A 20,883-nucleotide genomic window follows, 5' to 3' on the forward strand; every position below is an offset into this window, starting at 1 on the left:
TTGAGCCTTCATTCACCAATGCTTTTAAAAGGACTTTACAACCTAGCCTACCCTTAGTTTTTGTACTGAGTGATTGTTTTGACTGAAATGGTTACACTACTACCAGATCTAGCATGAATGGTTACACCTGTTTAAAAATAGCATAGGCCTGGTCAACACATAGGCTGAAATCCACACCCCATCCTGACTGACATAGCTAGACCATCTTAACTGCTGGTGTTAACACAACTGCGTCAACAGAAAAATACTTCTGTTGTCATAGCTACTGTCGCTTGGCCAGGCAATGTTCCTACGCTGATGGAAAAACCCCACAATGGTGATAGGCTGAGACTATACTGCAGTGCTATGCCAGTAGGGCCACAGCAACATAGCTATGCTGATATAGTCTGTGCAATGTAGACTGTACCTTATCCTGGTGTAACAGGGAATGGGAGGAAGCTATACAGGTACAGACATCTTTCGCCTGGTATCTGTCTACACGTGCAGGATTCCACCACCTCCCTTGGCAATTTATTGCAATATTTGACCACCCTGACAGTTAGGAATTTTTTCCTAATGTCCAATCTAAACCTCCCCTGCTGCACTTTAAGCCCATTACTCCTTGTCCTGTCCTCAGTAACCAAGAGGAACAAATTTTCTCCTTCCTCCTTGTGACACCCTTTTTAGATATTTGCATATCAGGGCAAAGCATGTTGCTGCTGATTGTTGAGCCTTTTCTGTTAGCTGGCTTAAAGAACATTTTAGCAAGGAGGGGCAGCACCGTTCTATAAACTCACACTGACCCCAGCTGCTTTCCTCCACACCTGTTTGTGGGCATGATCAAGTTTCTTGAAGCCAAACCTTCCCACCTACACCATGTCCCTCAAGGGCGTGAGCCCCTCATAGGTGAGGCTCCACTGGGGATAAGAGGCAAAATTCAGGGTCTGGATCCTTGTCCCTTGCGTTCTGTAGAGCTTAGCTTCACCAGAGCTCCAAGGGAAGAAAGAGACTGTGCATAAGCATCAGGACTGGGCGAGGGGAGGAATGGGCTAATGGATCCATTGACCAGTTCTCTATGAAGAGGGAGCACACTGGCTGGTGTAGACTGTTCTATCTCTGAGATATCACCAGTAGCTGGGTAGAGGCTCTGCTCTGGCAATGGAGCCTGGAGGGATGAGGAAGGATCCCTGCTGGTTCCCATGCAGCTCCCAGCGCAGCCTGCACACTGCTACCTTCGACTCGCCACTAGAGAACAACACTGAAGAACTGAGTCTAATCTAATCATTGCTACCGTGCTCATCCCTGTAATGGCTGAGTAATGTATTTGCTGCATTAGGCTGAGCAATCAGCTCCTAAGGGAAGTGGCGGAAGCTCCATAAGCACGAGGCATTTAAAATTAGACTAGACAAGACCCGAGGGAAGATTTAGCAGGGAAGAGCCCTGCATTGGAAGGGAGCTGGGCTAGATGCATGAGCACTTTCCATGCTTGTGACCTGTTGTGGGCCGGGAAACATGGAGACAGCCTCAATGAAGTCAGTGGAGCTAAGCCCCTTTCCAGCTAAGGGCTGACGGTCTGACTCTTTAATCTCTGCCCAAGCAGAACCTAGGTAGTATACCTGGGGCTGCCATATAGGTGGAGTCTTCATCCCACATTCAATTCTTTTTTGACTTACTCCCTTCCCCATCTCATCTACTCCTGCTCTATTTAATGAGATGGTTTCCTTTGTTTCCTCTCCTGCATTGGCCATTGGTTAATGCTCAGCATTTCCTGACCCCATCCCATACTGGGAACTATTGTCTCCCCTCTATGCTTCTCATTTGGAAATCTTCCCAGTCACACCAGACCTGTTCCCTGTGGATTTCACTGCTGATAGGCATGTGTTTCTGGGCCTGAATAGGTTCCTTATAATGTACTAAGTGAGTGAATTGTTACCTGAAGAGTTTGCTGTCTGGAGGTGGCGTGGCCTGTCTTCATGTCTCTGCTGTTTTCCATGTCCTACCTGCCCTTTACCACTTCCTCGTTTGGCAATAGCCTTGGGAATCGAGGTGTGAGTCAAAGCCTGTTGAAGCCAGTGGAAAGAACTCCTCCCTTTGATCTCAGCAGAGGGCTTTGCATCAGCCCAGTGCAGGGGTCATGGTGAACATGTGCCATGTGCAGGACAGAGGAGGTGTCTGGGGTTCTTTGCAGAACTCTTCTCCATATGTTTCCCAAGCGCAGGGTGGTCGGCCACCATGGGAAAGAGAGATGTGGGAGTGCTGGATCTGCCACTGTGCCATTCACTCCCACCGAGCATTCAATGTGTCCGTGCTGCAGAGCTGGGTGTGTGTGTGACTATTTCTTCTTCAGCCACTGCCTGGCCTGGCTGCTTGGGCTACAAGCAGAAGAATGAAAAGGAAATGCAGCTTATTCGCAATCCTATGGCGTTTGCTAATAACACAAAAGCATCAGCAGCCCTTTCTGCCATGGCTGGGCTCAGGCCGGCATGTCAGCAGACTCCGCATGCTGACCCCTGCTTTGTTAGCCTGTCGGAGAACCAGAGGGCCCTGCAAGATAGACCCATATCCAGCGGCCCCTGTGAAGATGGTGTTCTGCGACAGATGCTGAAAGAAGTTTGGAATTAAAATGTGGTTGTGGGTTGTTTGTTTTGTTTTGTTTTTTGGTATCCAACAGCCGCTGAACACTTAGAAAGCTCCTCTGCACCAATAATAGTACAATCATAAGTGGACACTTGAGTACTACAAACTGCTTCTGATGTACACGCCAGCCTCTCAAAACCTTACTTTCCTTCACCCACTAAATTTTAATCTGAGACACTTTGCCATTCCCCTGTGTCTCCCTTTGATAAGAACTCTCCCTCTGCACTACAATTCAGAAAACACACTCTCAGAAGCTCTTTTTGATCATATCCTACACCTTTCATTTCCAAAGCCCATTCCTTCTTTTCTACTCAAGGGCTTGAAATAAAAGGATTCCCATGAAAAGGATGGGCAATTAATAACGAAAGAAAGTGGGGGAGGGGAAAAGTCTCCCTTTTTAAAATAAAATAATTCATTTTTATTCAGGTTTTTATTAGAGGAGAGGATCAAAAGAGCTGGGACAAGAGAGCTGGAATCTGGTTCATCATTTAAATACTACTAGCGAGTCACTGCAGACGGACATGTAGCCATCACTATGCTAGTTGGCACTTTCAGTAATTAAGGGGAGCTTCTTTTATTCCTGCCCCCACTTCCAAACTGCAGAACTTGAAGCTCAAAGTGTGTGTCTGTGGGTGTGTGAAAATGAGAATTGGCTGAGTGGGAAGCAGAGGTGCTGGCCCTGGGCAGACAATGGGAAACCTGGTAGCACTTGAGAAATGTGGAATTCATTTGGCAGCAGGTGGAGTTGTAACTGGACAAAGAAGCAGAGGGAAAGCAAAGTGGATGCATGGATGAGCTGGTGGGGGGAGAAGCAGAGGAGGCACTAGATGAGACAAGAAAAAAACAACCTTTAGCTGCCAACTGTGGCTTAAAAGCGAGAGGGCTGGGCAAACCCTTTGAGGCTGTGTGGCTGTTGTGCATGCTTGTACCCAGCCTCTCTGTGAGTCTCTGTATAACCCACACACCTAGGCTATGTCTAGACTGCAGGCTTCTTTCGAAAGAGCCTCTTTCGAAAGATCGCATCTAGACTGCAGGCGGATCTTTCGAAAGAGAAATCCGCTTTTTCGAAAGAGAGCACCCAGCGAGTCTGGATGCTCTCTTTCGAAGACGGCCTCTTTACATTGAAGAACGCCTTCCTTTTTCGAAGGAAGGCGTTCTTCCTCGTGAAACGAGGTTTAGTGCCATCGAAAGAAAAGCTGCGTTCTTTCGAAATAATTTCGAAAGAACGCGGCTTGAGTCTGGACACAGGGGAAGTTTTTTCGGGAAAAGGCTACTTTTCCCGAAAAAAACCCTGAGTCTGGACACGGCCCTAGTGCGGTTCACTGTGCCATGTAGTGGCACATAGAGTGAGAAATAAGGACAAGGGAGCTCTACAGCAGTGTTTCTCAATTTTTTTTATAAAGGTACCCCTTTAAAAAATTGTAAGTACCTCTCCTTTTAAAAAAAAAAGTACCCCCATTACCTACAGTTTTCACACACACAACATTTTTTTCTACCATTTCAACACATTTGTTTAAACAACTTAATCATAGCTGGGTGGGCGATGACATTTTTGGGTGTAAAAAGTACAAAAATAACAAAGTGTTATAAAACTTGAAACAAAAATTCAGCTTTCTCCAAATTTCAGTTGTGTTGACATACTCCCCAGACTTTTCTTGAGTACTCCTGAGGGTATTTGTACCAGTGGTTGAAAAACACTGCTCTACAGCCTAAGCTGAGAAGCAGCTGTCTTTATACATCAAGCTGTTGAGGTTCCTACATTAAGTTCCAGAGGTCCCAGGTTCAAATACACACTGCTGGTGGTTACATCTGCATCTATTCTTTCATGTCTCTTACTTTTTAAAAATGATTTATTCATCTGAGTCACCGAGTTCAATTCCCAGTTCTGCTACAGACTCAGTGTGTGACCTTAGCCAAGTCACGTAACCTCTTCTGCCTCCATTCGCCGTTTTACAGATGGTAAAACTCTCCCTTTCTCCCAACTATTGTCTATCCTTTCTACTTAGGCTATGCACCCTTTGGGGGCAAGATCTGTCTCTTTATTGTGTGTGTACTGCACCCCGTACAATGGGGCTCTGATCGTAAGAAATGGTAGCCCATCTATTGTTGTAAGGAAATGCTTGGGGGCACCACAATTGTGTGCATGTTGCCATTATATTTCAGTCTTTGGGAATAGCTATTCTGAATAAGTGCGTGTGGACAAGGGAGAGAACGCAATGAGGGTGGTGGGAGGGAAGGGTCTAGTAGAGAAGATACTGAACTGGGAGTGGGAGACTTGAATTTAATTCCTGAGTATAGCACTAATCTGCTAGAACTGGACAAGTCACTGCCCTTGTTTGCCTCTTCTCTCTTTTTGCCTGTCTCCTGCCTAGGCTGGAGAAGGGGGTCTGCTGGTGGTTTCAAAACAGACAGCCCTTGCTCTGGGTGAGAGCCAGTTCTAGAGCCATGGTAATCCATAAATTGCCACAAGGAAAACATGTTTGCTCTGTAGCACAGTGAGCTCTCTCTGTCTAGCTGAGGATTGCTCATGCAGACAGGAGGTGTCAGGTTGTGGAAAATGGCTGTTGCTGGCAGTGTCCTGAGTTATGGCAACAGAATTATTGCGAAGGGAAGTTCCTGTTGGCTCCCCTGGCAGGCGGAACCTGTGAACTGACCATCTGCGTTCAGTATTTCGGTCACGAAGTGCGTGCATAGCATCCGCCTGTCCAGGGATTAAAATGAAAACAGCTTCTTTTTGCACATGGGTGGCTCATGGAGCCATTTCAAGTACGGTGCCAAGGAAATTCATTCTCTAGAACCCAATGGCTACGTCTACACTGGCATGATTTTCCAGTAATGCTTTTAACGGAAAAGTTTTCCATTAAAAGCATTTTCGGAAAAGCGCAAATAGTTTGGCATGGACACTTTTCCGCAAAAGCACTTTTTGTGGAAAAGCAGCCGTGGCCAATCTAGATGCATTTTTCCGCAAAAAAGCCCCGAGCACCATTTTCGCGATCGGGGCTTTTTTGCAGAAAACAAATCTCTGCTGTCTACACTGGCCCTTTTGCGCAAGTTTTTCGGAAAAAGACTTTTGCCCAAACGGGAGCAGCATAGTATTTCCGCAAAAGCACTGACAATCTTACATGAGATCATCAGTGCTTTTGCGGAAATTCAAGCGGCCAGTGTAGACAGCTGGCAAGTTTTTCCGGAAAAGTGGCTGATTTTCCGGAAAAACTGGCCAGTCTAGACACAGCCAATGAGTCTCAGGACTCTGGAGTCTCCCACCCCCCCAAAAAATTTGTGCTGTGCTAGTTGCTCTTGGTTTCCCACCCCAGAGACAGCTGCAGTTCAGTGTCAGTGTTTCCTGCAGGTACAGGAAAGCACTCGGCCCTTGGGGATGGGATGTGCCTTTTAACGGAGGAGTAGCAGTAGGCTCCTGTAGTGCTCATGACAGCACTTCCTGGGCAGGAAGACCCGTCATGAGAAGCTGGTGCTGATGCAGCCTCATACATGAATGGTCTGAGGGGTGAAGCGGGAATCTGTCTCTGTCCTGTCTGTCTTTATCTCCACCTCTGACGACATTAAGATATGGGGCCTGGTCGATTCTCTGGAAGAAGCTTGTTCCCTGGCCCTTAGGTCTGTCCATTACAATGTCCTGACAGCTGGGGTGCCGGGTGAGAGGCAGGTGGTGCATCAGGGAGGTCCTGGCTGATCCTACCCGGGGAGGTCTGATTTTCAGAAGCACAGAGCACCGGCGGCTCTCCCAGGCATCAGCTGGGCTTGCGGCTGGTCAGCACCCCAGGCCTGTGATTGGGAGCACGTATTTAATGTCAGCTGTGTCTAATTGCACGGTGGTGTTTGTTTTACCCCAGGAGGCAGCCTTTCCAAGCAAGACTGGGCCATCCAGTGGCCTACACCAGAAACGGGGAAGGAGAACAACCCCGTGTGCCAGCCCGAATCCATGCAGTGGATCAGAACGCACCTTTCCCAGAGCCCCAAAGTGCAGTCCAAGTGCATGCAGCACTACTGTCACCCGGGCTCGGCCCATGGACCCACGTATGCCCACATGGACAGACTGACTGTTGAGAGCTATCCTGGGCTCTGCCCTCCACTGGAAGTTGGCCACCGCTCTTTGCCGCCATCCCCCCGGCAGCGGCACCCTGTTCACACACCCCCACGGACACCTAACATAATCACCACCATGACGCCACCCGGCACGCCACCAGTGAGGCGGAAAAACAAGCTGAAACCACCGGGGACGCCGCCCCCTTCCTCTCGGAAACTGATTCACCTCATCCCCGGCTTTACCGCCTTGCACCGGAGCAAGTCACATGAGTTCCAGCTGGGCCATCGGGTGGACGAGGTGCACACTCCCAAGTAAGTGAGCTTCACGGGGTTACTGGGCAGGCTGAGCCTGGTGAGGAGCTGGGTGTGGGATCCTTGGGCGTGACGCTAAGAAACAGCTAAGCAGTGTCCATCTCCGGAGAGTGGTTCAGAGCCAATGTGGTTAAATAGCTAGCAGGCCAGTATCCCCGGGCTCTATTCTTGGTTTGGGCACTAAGTAGTCTTGAGTGCATGAGGCCATCTCCCCAAGCCTCAGTTTTCCCCTCTGTAAAATGGCAAAAATGTGGCAGAACTGAAGGTTTGAGAGCCAGGACTAGAAGGGGTGAAGATGCAGAAGGTGTGTTTGCTGTTGCTCACTGCCACCACCCAGCCCACATGTCTGGCACCAACGGTGCATCTACACTGCAAGGTTTTTCTGGAAAAATGACTGTTTTTCCAAAAAAACAATACTTATGTCCACACTGCTGTTGCATTCTTTCAACAGAAAGTCGAAAGAACAGAGGGTTTTTTTCCGATAGCAGTAAACCTCTTTCTGCAAGGAAGAAGCCTTTTTCCAAAAAAGCTTTTTCGGAAAAAGGCATGTGTGGACGCAGAAGAGTGTACTTTCGAAAGAAGAGGAAAGAGGAAAAAGCACAGGTGCTCCGGTGGCCACTCTGTCCACAGTAATCACAGCTGAAATGCAAGGCAGTGTCTAATCAATGTGGACGCTATCTTTCAAAAAAACAGATGGCTTTTTCAATGCGCTTTGGCAGTGTGGACGCTCTTTCAAAAAATGTTTTTCTGAAAGATCTCTTCCGGAAAAGCTTCTTCCAAAAGAAGCCTGCAGTATAGACTTACCCTGAATGTAAGACCTCCTTTGCTACAGATATCCGGAGCCCCAGTTAAACCTGACCTGTTAAACCTTGGCATAAAGGCAGTGTTGGCCTGTGTTGTGTGTTGCAGCTGCAGTGGTGATGAGTTAATTCGGATGCTGGATTCTGACCAGTGGACATGATCCTAGAGAGCCAGGTTTGGGATCTTTTCAAGCTGGAAAAGACTACAGTACTGCTGAGGCAGAGTGCCTAGCTCCCGAAGGCATGGAGTAGGGAGGGGTGCATCAGACCTAGTGGTCATTTGGGACAATGCAAGGAGTAACATGTATGGGCTTGTTTTATTGTGCTATTGGTCACACCTTTGGGGGAAGCAGGAACTGAGCATTTGTTAGAGGGGCTGGTATCTCCTTTATCTTATGCTAGGCACTGGCTCAGACCCTAGTCAGCTCCAGGAGCTGGGTGGGGTTGCAAAGGTGGCAGTAAATCACTTGACTTCTGCTCTTCCCCTTCTGAGCTGGTGTCTTTGATCTCTCTAAAGCTTTGTGCATTCTGGCAGGTGCCCTTTGGTGACTTCATGCAAGTCCCTTCACATCCCTGTGACTCCATTTTTCCTGAAATTTTTCAGGTGCAAGATATGAATGTGTGTGGGAGAGAGACAAATAACATTATTCCAGAGCAAGGGAAAAACTTGCATTTATTTGTTGTTGTTTTTTAAATAACTTCTACAAAGTACCTTCCAAACTTTTGTTTGCTGAGCCTTCTTTAGCCTGACAATGAAAGATTTCATTGGCAGGAAACAATTAAGTCAAAATGACAATTGGCAGGAGATGCTGAAAAGGGGTCTTGGCAGGAGATGCTGAAAAGGGGTCTCTTGCACTATAGAATGACGCTGACACCAGTTGCCTGGCTCTTCTTCATCTGATCATTAAAAGCAGCGTAAGATTTTGCAGATGTTCACCGACAGTCTGCAAGCGTAGCTAGTGGATGCTCACGGGACAGCATTCTCGGCTATTGAGAGGAACGACACAGGAGTTTGCAAGATGCTGGTTGCTCTGAGCTGCCAAAGAATCATTCAAGGTGCTTGCTAACTGAGAATTTTTAGGATGAAATCCAGGCAGGAATGTGGGAAGACGTGGGCTTTGCTATAGCGAGAGGGGCATTTCAAGCTCATTATTCTTCAGCTAGCAACAGAGTTTGCCCGGAGTGACATGCTGTTCTCTTTCTTTTGCCAGTGGCGGCTGCTGGCTTTTCGAAACAGGCTTCAAAGTACCTTAGTTGCTGTGTAACTTCTACTGTGTCAGTGATGCCTGCCTTTTGCTGAGAAAAGTTGCTGTTGTTTACTTCTGATGAGTTGTTCCCTATGGTGATGTTCTCCCTTCCCCTCCCCCTCTTGCTACTGGTGTGTCTACCCTGTGAGTTATTTATAGCCTTCCAGTTGTTTTTATTGCAAACGGTCAGTTTTGTCTCATTTCTTTGGGCCTTCTTAGCTCTGTGAACCAGCAGCCAGCAGGGGGTGCTACCATGCTGGGGAATCTCTTCATTTTCCTTGTTGTGCTTAATTCCACCCACCCTCCTGGCTACTGAAACTGGATCCGAAGTCTGTTTATAAACAAGAAGGGTTTCAGTCCCTCAGCCTAGCTTTGCCCAGCTCTTCTGTTGAATTGCCGGCTTTTACTATGTCCTGCTTCATGCAGGTCCGTGTCCTGGATTTTGTTTGAACTAGATTGTCCCTTCTTTAGACAGTGCAGGGTCCTTGTGCTACAAACCCGTAAGTCTGAGAGGGAATGGGGAAGAGACAAAGACCCCAAATCTGGCAGAGACTTCACTAGAGCTAGTGACAGTATGCGGAAGACGCTTGGATGCCATGGTGACACGGGGCAGCAAGAAACCCTAAAGTAGTCTGGTTCCCTGTGTGTCCTGTATCCTGATCTCATCAGAGTGGGAAATCCAAACTCTCAGATGGGGCTAACAAGTGTGATTAAATCCAACATTATTCTTAACCCAGACATGAGACTTGAAAGGGCAGGAAGGTTCTACCATTTTCCATGGGAGGGAGGGTGGGGATAGCTTTCTTTTATTATGATTTGCTCTGGTCTCACATAAGGTGAATCCTATTAGCTCCACTTGAGGAATATGAGGGGCCAAAGCCTCTTTGAAGGAGAAGGAACGATGAACAGGTAGTGAGAGGGGGAATGGAAGGACCTGAGCTCAGATAAAGGCTTTGGCTGGGTTTGCGATTTGGTTACAATAAAGGTACATCTCAGGAAGGGGCCGCGTTGTCCATGTCCAGGGTCTTTTTACTCTAGTTCCTGGACTCCAGGTCTGTGGACAGCCCCAAATTTGGGTGCCTTATGGATCTGGCTCCAAAATATGTTGTTCTCGCTCTTTCTCTGTTTTACACCTGTAACTGTTGTGCAGGCACTTGTGTGGCTTGGCAAAGTTGTATTCTTACCTATCCTGAATTAGAGCTTGGGAATCCCTAATGAATGGGAACTGAGTGTGTTCCACGTCTGATACTAGCTTTGGGCACACATACATACTCTGCGTTGATTTAACCCAAATGTGGTGCCATCCGTCTCTCAGCAGTCTGTGCCAGATAAGTGTTTCATTCCCTGCATGTACAGCATTGAGCATCTCTTACGAAATGTGGCCGCACAGACTACATGCCAAGGCACACACAGATACTGTGCTCTTCTCCTGGTGATCTGCTCTTGGATATCACTGTGGTGGTGTTTGATCTTCTGCTCCATTTCTCGTCTCTTCACATGAAAGGGACGCAGTTAAAAATCACACTTCTCTCTGAAAATTTCCTATTTACTCTGGTAATACCTAAGATCAGTGGAGTTGAAGGATTAGAGGGAATTTCCCCCTCCCCACCCCGCCCTCTCTCTCTCTGTCTCTCTCTCTCCTTTGTTTACTTTGCATCACTGTGTCAAGTCTGGATTCCGTGTTGCTTGTTCCCGTGTTGCAGTCACTTTTCTCCACTTTGTATGGGTTTTACACATGATAACAGGGGAGACCTTTTTGGGGAAAAAACCCTCCAAACCCACAAAAATTAGCAGGGAACTAGGGTTACCATACATCCGGTTTTTCCCAGACATGTCCTCCTTTTCATTTCTTAAATCTCCATGCAGCCAGGTTTTTTAAAAGGCTAAAAATATCTGGGATTTTGCCCTGTAAAGTGGATCAGGGAGGAGGCAGGGGCACATGCCTGTCAAACTGAACTTGCAGAGCTGCATGGCAGGACCGTTAGCAGCTGCTCTGGAGGGAAAAGCACCTGGCCACAGTGGCAGCGGCTCCGGTGAGACCCAGGGGGGTTGGCTCTTCCCACGGAGTCACCACCTTACCCTCTCCCCTGCTAGATTATGTTCCCAGCTCTGCAGGAGGGATGGAGCATTGAGTTAGAGCAAGGGGACTGGGGGTGCTTGGCTCTGGGGAAGGGAAAGGGCACCGGGTTAGAGTGGGGAGGTTGGGGGTGCCCGGCTGTGGGGGAAGGGTGGGTGCATTGGGATAGAACCGGGAGGACTGGGGGGGTGGCTCATTCTGGGGGAGGGCAGAGCACTGGGTTCGAGCAGGCAGTGGGCATTAGAACATCTGGCTTCTTTCCTTTCCCGTCGGTGGGCAGTGGGTCTGTGGGTTAGATTTGTGGGTTCCAGTCTTAGCTCTGGGAGGATTGTGGGAGTTGGTGCTTGGTGGGGCAGGCAGGGGAAAGGAAGGGATTCTGGGAAGCAGGATTCCTGGGTTCCTTTTCCAGCCATGCCACTTCTCCGCTCAGTGCCTTTAACTTCATGCCCCAACCAGCAGCCTCCCTGGACCCCCCCTCTCTCCTCCTGGCACCGTAGCAGCCCGGGCTGCCAGCAGGTCAGTGGCACCACTGGAGTTTGCACTGGTATAACTTGGGGCTGTGCAGCGCGGAAGCGTCCCTTTGCACCATGAGAGCCAGTGGGGGAGCAGCAGCCTTTGCAGCAGCAAGGTGGCGGCCAGAGCCCTGAGCTTGGTGTGCGTGGGGACAAATTTGTCGGCTCCCAAGCCTATCCTCCTGTGCGAATGGAGCAGCCACTGCCGCAGCGGCACCGGGCGGCAGCAGGTGTCTTCTGTTTTGAGAGTTCAGATATGGTAACCTTGCAGGGGAGTCTTCCATAGATTTGCTCCCTGAAACAACATTTTAACACTTTTGTTTTGCAGACGACTTGATTTCAGCTGGAGGGTGTGTCTTTGTAAATGAATCCTTCCTCAAGCCAGATTTTTAATTGCTCAGCTCACATCATTTGGGACAGACTTTCTAAAGAGTTCAGCTCCCATGTAAGCCCCTGACCCCACCTTATTTTAAATTATCCCCAACATTAATGGAAAAGTTTTCCAGAAGAGAAAGTTTAGAGAACTGAGTGGTAAGAGGCATTTTGATTTCATCCTCCTCCCACAATACTTTCGATCCAAACAGAACAGCCTCAGGCCCCTGTGCAAGACACTGAAATAGTAAATGGCTAGTGTTCATTAACTGCCCAATCTGGGCATCCAGGAAAGAATAAACCACATCCCTAAAGAGGGAAAGGGAAATGAAGTTTTACAAATAACCTCATGTGTCAGTGTCATGGATCAGGAACTTTGCCTTGTAAAATATGGGCTGCCTAAGGGTGTCTGGATCCCCAATGTGGAGCTTTAAAAATCTCAGCAGTGATTTTGAAGCTAACAGCATCCCTGTAAGCAGTACCCATTTGATTATAGCGATGTTCATTTATAGTCAGAGATTCGCTCACCCCGATGGGTTCCAAAGCCCTACAGGCACCGAGTTCCTGAACCTGCTGTAGGTTCACCACCATGCCTACACCGAGTTGTATGGAAATCAGAGGTCTGCCCATTCAGGATCTGGGCCGTATGTGCATGAAGCACCATTAGAATGCAAGCCACCACTGGCTGGTGGGGATAACTGCCAGCTGTGAAACAGCAGCCTAAAAAATACCTACAGGTGTGTGAAATTTTGTCTTCAGGTCTGCTCCTACAAGAACTGACAGGCAGCGCCTTGAAAGTCGACATCGAACTGACAGGACTTGCATTTTTCATCTCTCATTCCAAAGGCCTCCACGGTGAATTTCAGAGCGTGGGACTTAGAGACCTTGGATAGACAAAGGGCTGAGTTTGCCCTGTGGAGATTGGAGCCTGTAGTTACAGTTGCTCTAGGTTACAGTATCTGATGGTTACCCCATGAAAACATCCCCTGTTGTAGTGGATTCTTTTATTGTTAATTTTTATTAAGGCAACATCTGGAGGCTCCAGCTTGGATCAGGATCCCACTGTGTTAGGTGCTGTACAGATATATGTGCTTCTGACCAAAGTATTGTTATAAGTAGACCCACTCTTACAATTACAGACAATCCCCGAGTTACGCGGATCTGACTTACGTCGGATCCGCAGTTACGAACAGGGTTTTTCTCGCCCCGGAGGACGGGAGCGGCGGGACGCCCAGATGCGCCGCGGTCCCGCCGCCTGCATCCTCCGGGGCGAGAAAAGCTGCTCCGCGTCTCCCTGGTCTGCCGGGGGGGAACCCCCCCGGCAGACCAGGGAGACGCTGAGCAAAGCCTCGGAGGATGCCGGCAGCGGGACAGCTGTGGTGCGTCTGGGCTGTCCCGCTGCCCGCGTGCTCCGCGGCTTTGCTCCGTGTCTCCCTGGTCTGCTGGTCTGCTGGAGACCAGCAGACCAGGGAGACGCGGAGCAAAGCTGCGGAGGACCCGGGCGGCGGGACCGCGGTGCATCTCAGTCCGCCGCACGCATCTCCCTTGTCTGCTGGGGGGGGAGCGCAACTAGTGCGCCCCCCCCCCCCAGCAGACCAGGCTTTTCTCCAGACGCCTGTGGTAGAGCAGCTGGGGCGCTGCTGGTTGGTCCCATAGCGCCGCTCTGGGCGCTACTGGACCAACCCGGCAGCACCCCAGCTGCTCTGCCCCACACGTCCTGATTCAGCTGCTGCTGGTCTGTGTCAGCAGCGGCTGAATCAGGATGCCTGGGGCAGAGCAGCTTAGGTGCTGCTGGGTTGGTCCAGTAGCTCCAAGGAGCGGCGCTACTGGAGCAACCCAGCAGCACCCCAGCTGCTCTGCCCCAGGCGTCCCCAAGTCAGCCGCTGCTGAAACTGACCAGCGCTGACTACAGGAAGCCCGAGGCAGAGTTGCTCTGCCCCGGGCTTCCTGGAATCAGCTGCTGATCAGTTTCAGCAGCAGCTGACTTGGGGACGCCTGAGGTTCTTAAGTTGAATCTGTATGTAAGAACTGATTCAGTCCAGATTAAGCCTGTTGAAACTGATCAACGGCTGATGCCAGGAAGCCCGGGGCAGAGCAACTCTGCCTAGGGCTTCCTGTAGTCAGCCGCTGGTCAGTTTCAGCAGCGGCTGAATCTGGATGCCAGTTCTGACTTACATACAGATTCAACTTAAGAACAAACCTACAGTCCCTATCTTGTACGTAACCCGGGGACTGCCTGTATATTAGAGTTATAATTGCTCTTTGCTTTCTCTGTACTAAGAAACCTGCTCTTCCTGCTTCTCCCCTGTTTCTTCCAAGCACTAGCTTTGAATCTTTTATTAGACTCTTTTCTTTGTAGCTTTTGTTGCATATTTTTCTGAATTAATTTGATTTATTATGGGTCTTTTTTTTCTTTGTGCATTAGTAACTGTGAAATCTCTTGTTTAGCGATCATGACTTTTTTCTGAGCTTTTATATATTTTCCTTCTCCACAGTTCCAACACAGGAAGAGTCGAGACTACACAGTTTTTAGTGACACAGCCATGCCGCTAAGGTTATGTCTACACTACACAGCTTTTAGTGACATGGTGGTTATGATACAGCCCTGTCATTAAAAGTCAGGCAGTGAAAACAGTTTGTCCACACTTTTTGCAGACAAAAAACTTCAACCTCCTATGAACGGCATTTGCTTTGTCAACAGGAGAGCACTGCTGCCTACAAAGCACTGTTGTGTGTCAAAGATTTTGTTGTGTGGGAGTTGGGGAGGTGAAGCATTTGAGATGGACAAAAGCTTTGTAGCTCTGTTGCCAGTGTAGACAAAACCTTAGCTACCTGCTCTTCTGCCCAATCTGATTGCATTTCATATTGGAGACGTCCCTCTAGGAAAATCCAGAGCTCAGGATTTTGATTCCTCGCGCCACTATTGCAGCTGGGCTGACGTGCAGTGCTCTAGTGCGAGGTCATGCTGGACTGCAACGTGAGCTCAGAGCAATTGACAGAACTTGCAGCTTATGGGTAGGAGAGGCCTTTAGCAAAGGCTGCACTGCAAGAAATGCCCTGGAGGTAGGGCATAGCCACTCATCTGTGATAAGCATTTGATGACCATAGGATGAATATTGTTTGCCGGGTAGGGGAGTTGCTGTGTTGGGTCACCTGAACTCAGAGAGCTGGGGAAGTTTATGTGTCTGTCTAGTGTCAGGCAATCAGAATCAAACAGTCTGCACTCACTCCATGGCTCATTAAAACTCAGAAGCAGTGTGTTAGCACCGGGCTAGGATCTCAGGGGGTAGGGCTGCCTACTTCTTGTTAGCCCCTGCCAGCACACCCTGGACAATTGGTCTCAAGGAGGTTCCCTTTCCCCCTTGCTCAATAGTAAGAAGACTACAGTGATAGGGACCATCGTCTGAAGGGGTGGGGGGCATTGTGTAAAAGGGGAAGGCTGGTGGGAATTACAGCTGAAGTGATTCTGTTTGCAGGAAGCAGAGACCCCAAAGTGTGCATGATGCTGGATTAGTAAATCCACCATCTGGTTCTTGTTCAGTCTTCATCCCCTGATCAGGCCTCAAGTCTGTCCAGCTGGTACTCAGGACCCTGCCTTTTAGGAGAGAGCTTTAAGTGTCAGCATCCTCTGTGGGAGAGTGGATGTGAAATGCAATGAGTGAGAGGTGGGGAGACTCCTGCTTCCAGGTTTCATGGTGCCCCAGGGCACGTGTGTTTCATAGTGACCACAGTCACGAGAGCCTCAAGCTCATCTCCTGGCACAAAGAGAAAGTGATTTAGATGCTGTTCTCAGAACGGATTGGTTCTTAGAATGCCCAGTCTCTCTTTGTTAGTATTGCTTGCAAATGATTTCTTTGTACCAAATGTCCAATACATACAGACCTGTCCTGCTCTGTGTATGTCTATAGATAGTGATGGACTCAGCACAATCTGTATTGTCACTGTTATTTCTCCTTGCTTTGTTTGTAATGCCTTTTCTCAGACACAGGACTCATAGAATCATAGAACTAGAAGGGACCTCGAGAGGTTATCAGGTCCAGTCCCCTGCCCTCACGGTAGGTCCAGTCCCCTGCCCTCACGGTAGGGCCAAGCACTGTCTAGATCATCCCTGACAGGTGTGTCGAACCTGCTCTTAAATATCTCCAGGGATAGAGATTCCACAACCCCCCTAGGCAATTTATTCCAGTGTTTAACCACCCTGAAAATTAAGAAGCTTTTCCTAATGTCCAGCCTAAACCTCCCTTGCTGCAGTTTAAGCCCATTGCTTCTTGTCCTATCCTCAGAGGCCCAAAAGAACATTTTTTCTCCCTCCTCCTTGTAACACCCTTTTAGACTCAGTGTTGCACGTCTATCCTGTGCACGTCTATCCTGTGTTTGGCTGTGTCTACATTGGCAAGATTTTGCGCAAAAGCGGCCGCTTTTGTGCAGAATTTTGCCACCTGTCTACACTGGCCGTGAGTACTTGTGCAAGAACACTGACGTTCTAATGTAGGAAATCAGTGCTTCTTGCGCAAATATTCTGATGCTCCTACACAGGGATAAGCCCTCTTGTGCAACTGTTCTTGCGCAAGAGGCCAGTGTAGACAGGCAACGTTAATTTCTTGCGCAAGAAAGCCTGATGGCTAAAATGGCCATTGGAGCTTTCTTGTGCAAGAGAGCGTCTACATTGGCACAGATGCTTTTGTGCAAAAGCACATCTCTTGCGCAAAGGCACATGCCAGTGTAGATGCTCTCTTGCACAAATACTTTAACGCAAAAACTCTTGTGTTAAAAGTATTTGTACAAAATCATGCCAGTGTAGACGTAGCCTGAATGTGTAGCTTTGTCAGAGGAGTAAGTGAAATAATATCTAGGGCTATGTCTACACTACAGAGTGTTTTTTTTTGAAAAACAGCCATTTTTCAAAAAAAACTTCACTTACATGCACCCTTCAATCGCATTCTTTCAACAAAAAATCAAAAGAACGGAGGGGTTTTTCCAACATTGGTAACCCTCTTTCTACAAGGAAGAAGCCTCTTTTGGAAAAAGGCATGTGGACAGGGAAGAGGGAGTTCTTTCGAAAGAAGAGGAAAGAGGAAAAAGCACAGGTGCCCTGGTGGCCACTCCGCCCATAATAATCACAGTGAGAGTGTTCATTCAGTATGGATCGCTTTTTCGATGTGATTAGCAGTGTTGACGCTATCTTTTGGAAGAAGTTTTTTCAGAAAATCTCTTCCAGAAAAGCTTCTTCCGAAAGAAGCTGCAGTCTAGACATAGCCGGGGTGTGGAGCCCCATGCTCTTCAGGCTGAGAGAAAAGTTTGTTCCACTACTAATGATAAAACTCCTTGCAAGGTGTGGATATTTTGGCAGAGGGGGTCTTTCCTTACAGGTGAGCTACAAGGCTAAAAAAGAAAAAGTATGTAAATATCATCAAAGGTTGTTTCGCTTTGAGGTTTTTTTTACACTAGCAATGCCAAGTCCTAATTTACCCCATCTTTCCACCCCCTGGCACCCAATGACGTTAATAATCTCTAGACCAGGGGTCTCCAACCTTTTTAAGCATGAGATCACTTTTTGAATTTAAGTGAAAGCCAAGATCTACCTCAAACTCAAATACCCTTGTCCTGTCTCCTTTGTGACCCTTTTCCGAGACCCCTCCCCTGCTCACTCCATCCTCCCTCCCTCCCCCATCCTCCCTCACTTTCACCAGGCTGGGGCAGAGGATTGGGATGCAGGCTCTGGTCTTGGATTAAGGGATTTGGAGTGTGAGGGGCTCTGAGCTTAGCTCGGGGCAGGCCGTTGGGGTGCTGAGGGGGTTCTAGGTGCAAGCTCTTGGAGGGTGTTTGGATGCAGGGGTACTCAGGGCTAGGACAGGGACTTGAGGTGCAGGAGGGGGTTCATGACTGGGGTTGGGTTTCAAGATGTGGGCTCCAGCAGAGCACTGTTTACCTCAGGTGGCTCCTGGGTGGTGGTGCAGTGGGACTAAGACAGGCTCACCCCTGTCCTGGCCGTGCACCACTCCTAAAAGCAGCCAGCAAACTACATCCCAAGTCCTGTTGTGTCCCCTTTCTGCTCTGTGGAAATAGGATATATGGAGGGAGAGGAGCTTGACATCAGCACCTCTCTTCTCCCTCCCCTGCCCTGCACAGAAAGCAGGAGGCTCCTGAGGAGACAACTTCAAGGCAAAGGGCAGGAGAGCAGCGGCGGGGCAGCTGAAGTGCTGGCACTTGACAGCCTCTTGGCCAAACCAGTCAGGATCCCCCATCAGAGATGCCAACATCTACCAGTGGATCCTGATCGACTGGTTGGTGACCACTGCTCTAGACAATCTGAAATGGGACCTTGCGGCTGGAGATGGACACATGCCCTTTCGCTCTCCCAGCCAGCTATGTCGCAACTTTGCAGCAGGTTTGTAATTCATTACTAGCCTGGCTTATGTCAGCACACACCCGTTTTATTAGTGCTTCTGGCAATCCCACCCAGGAGCCAAACCCCCAAATGTGAGTAGCTGACTAGCTGCCATCACACCTGGAGTGGGCAGGCAGTTTGAATAAGCTGCTGTGCCATTTAAAGTAGGGAAACTAAGTCACATCTTGCAAGTAAGAGAGGATAACTCTACATCAAATCCCAGCCCTTATACACTAGGGAATGGCTGGACTTCAGGTCAGGCTGGACTTTAGGGGACTGTGCTGTTAGCTGATGATGTTCTGTCCTTTGTTTACCAGTGTCTCAAGCTTCCTATTCTAACCCACCACAACGGGAAACTTGGAAACCCTTTGTTCACTGTGCTGTCGCAATCCCTGTCCTTGTAAACGGCGCCCCAGTGAATAATGCATTAACTCGGCCTCATAACTCTGCTGTAGGAGGCCAGCTGTGGATAGACAGCTTCACTGCGTCCATCTTCATAAATCTGTCCTTTCGGTAATTAAACATGCCAGGTGAGCGCCGTGCCGTCTAGTGATGGCACCCACGTGGGAGAGAGGCATGTGGAATGGAACCGTCCCTTCCCCGCTGCTAATTGCAGAAGAGGCCTCAGCCCCCTGGCATGCTGTTTCCAGTTTGCTTAACCTCTCTGCTTTCCCATCTTCCTATTGGTGCTCAGACACATTAGGTCATGCTACTTTAATTTACAATTAGTGTGACATGAGCCCTCTGCTGCAGTGACTAGCAAGAGGCAAATCCCCACAGGCCAAGGAGTTTATTAAGCTAAATTAATAGAGGAAAGAGAGAACCAATATTAACAGCACTCCATCTCTCCAGCATCCTACTGGGGGCTCATCACATCAATGCAGAGAGATGGGGATGGGTTCCCAAAAGCTGTTTGGAGAACAGTGGAGGTTAATTTACTATAATAGTGCATAATGATTTTTAGGAGGCAACCACTGAATCCTGCCTCCTAATCCCATTAGTGTTTCAGAACTGTAATTAGTACATTAGAGCAGCAGCTCTTTTTATATTATCGGACAGAGGCATACAAAGGTTTAAGCAGTTATGTAGTCTGTGCTCAGTTGCTAAGTCCTCAGGTAGGTTAGAGAAGAAAGGTGGGTTTTAAATGTATTATGGGACAGATTCATCAGCACTTCCTCACATTGACTAGTGCCTTACTCTGTGAGTGGTCCTGTTGATTTCTCTGGAGCTTCTGATAGAGTAAGATACTTCTGAAGACTAGTTGTATTGAAATCAAAAGGATTACTTGCAGAGTAAGATATTGCTCAGTGTGAGGAAGGATACATGAATCTGGTGCTATAGAAACTAATTCCACTGCTTTTTTTTTGAAAAAAAGGGTGTCTGTGTGTATTCCTATAAAATGTATAATGCAGTCAGAAAGTTTACTATAGTTTGCCTAGAAGTTTTGTAACCTTTCAATGTGTGTGTGTGTGTGTGTGTGTTCCTCTTTTGTACATTAGAAAGTAAGCTATATCTATATATATATATATTTTCAGGTATCTAAAAGGGTGTCATGAGGAGGGAGAAAACTTGTTCATCTTGGCCTCTGAGGATAGAACAAGAAGCAGTGGGCTTAAACTGCAGCAAGGGAGGTTTAGATTGTACATTAGGAAAAAGTTCCTAACTGTCAGGGTAGTCAAACACTGGAATAAATTGCCCAGGGAGGTTGTGGAATCCCCATCTCTGGAGATATTTAAGAGTAAGTTAGATAAATGTCTATCAGGGATGGTCTAGACAGTATTTGGTCCTGCCATGAGGGCAGGGGACTGGACTCGATGACCTCTCGAGGTCCCTTCCAGTCCTAGTATTCTATGATTCTATATGAAGCATAGTGGAGTAGGACTAAAATAGACCTAGACGTCCACCAAAATGTGAGACTTCTTCACAGATGCCTTGTTTCTGCATCCCAGCCTCTCTTGTGGCTCCTCCCTTCCCAGGTATACTCATGCCTTCCTTTCATTCATTCATGCTTATTATTAGTATCATGATAGCATCGAGAGGCCCCAACAAAGAACGAGAGCCTGTCGTGCTAGGTGGACACACAATAAGAGGAAATTCCTGTCCTGAAGAACTTATATTCTCAGTAGACAAGATAATGAGTGAGAGAAAGGGATTATTAGGGCTTGTCTGAATGGAAGGTGATACTGGTGCAAGATGTGGTTGTGCGAATTTAAATTGATACGGTTATATTAGCATAACTCCTCATGTAAACAGTCTCATTCCAATTTAGTAATAGAAAGATCACTATTTCTTGCCATTTCAACCAGAAAGGACACTGTCTCAACGACTTAACCACCTGCGTTCTTCTACAAAGACCTTTTACATCTGCACTTGAAAGGGAATCCTCTGAACTGTCATTCATGTTAAAATTCGACACTTTCCGGGGGGGCGGATTGAACAAAGACCCCAACTATCTTACCCATTACCAGGATTGCTTCCCCAATTATCACCTCTAATACCATTAGCTCACAGACAT

At 48.1% G+C, this 20,883-nt stretch overlaps 1 protein-coding gene across 1 annotated transcript in view; it reads left to right on the forward strand.

Moving 5' to 3' along the window:
- The window catches only part of KSR2 (kinase suppressor of ras 2), a 327,890-nt gene that overhangs the window by 72,397 nt on the left and 234,610 nt on the right, over nucleotides 1-20,883 (forward strand). The window contains exon 4 of the mRNA XM_014576141.2: nucleotides 6,468-6,972. Within this exon, the coding sequence (XP_014431627.2) occupies nucleotides 6,468-6,972 (505 nt within the window). The remainder of the gene's footprint in view (nucleotides 1-6,467; nucleotides 6,973-20,883) is intronic.

Source organism: Pelodiscus sinensis, chromosome 15 (genome assembly GCF_049634645.1).
Source record: "Pelodiscus sinensis isolate JC-2024 chromosome 15, ASM4963464v1, whole genome shotgun sequence".
In the NCBI taxonomy this organism is placed as follows: Eukaryota; Metazoa; Chordata; order Testudines; family Trionychidae; genus Pelodiscus; species Pelodiscus sinensis.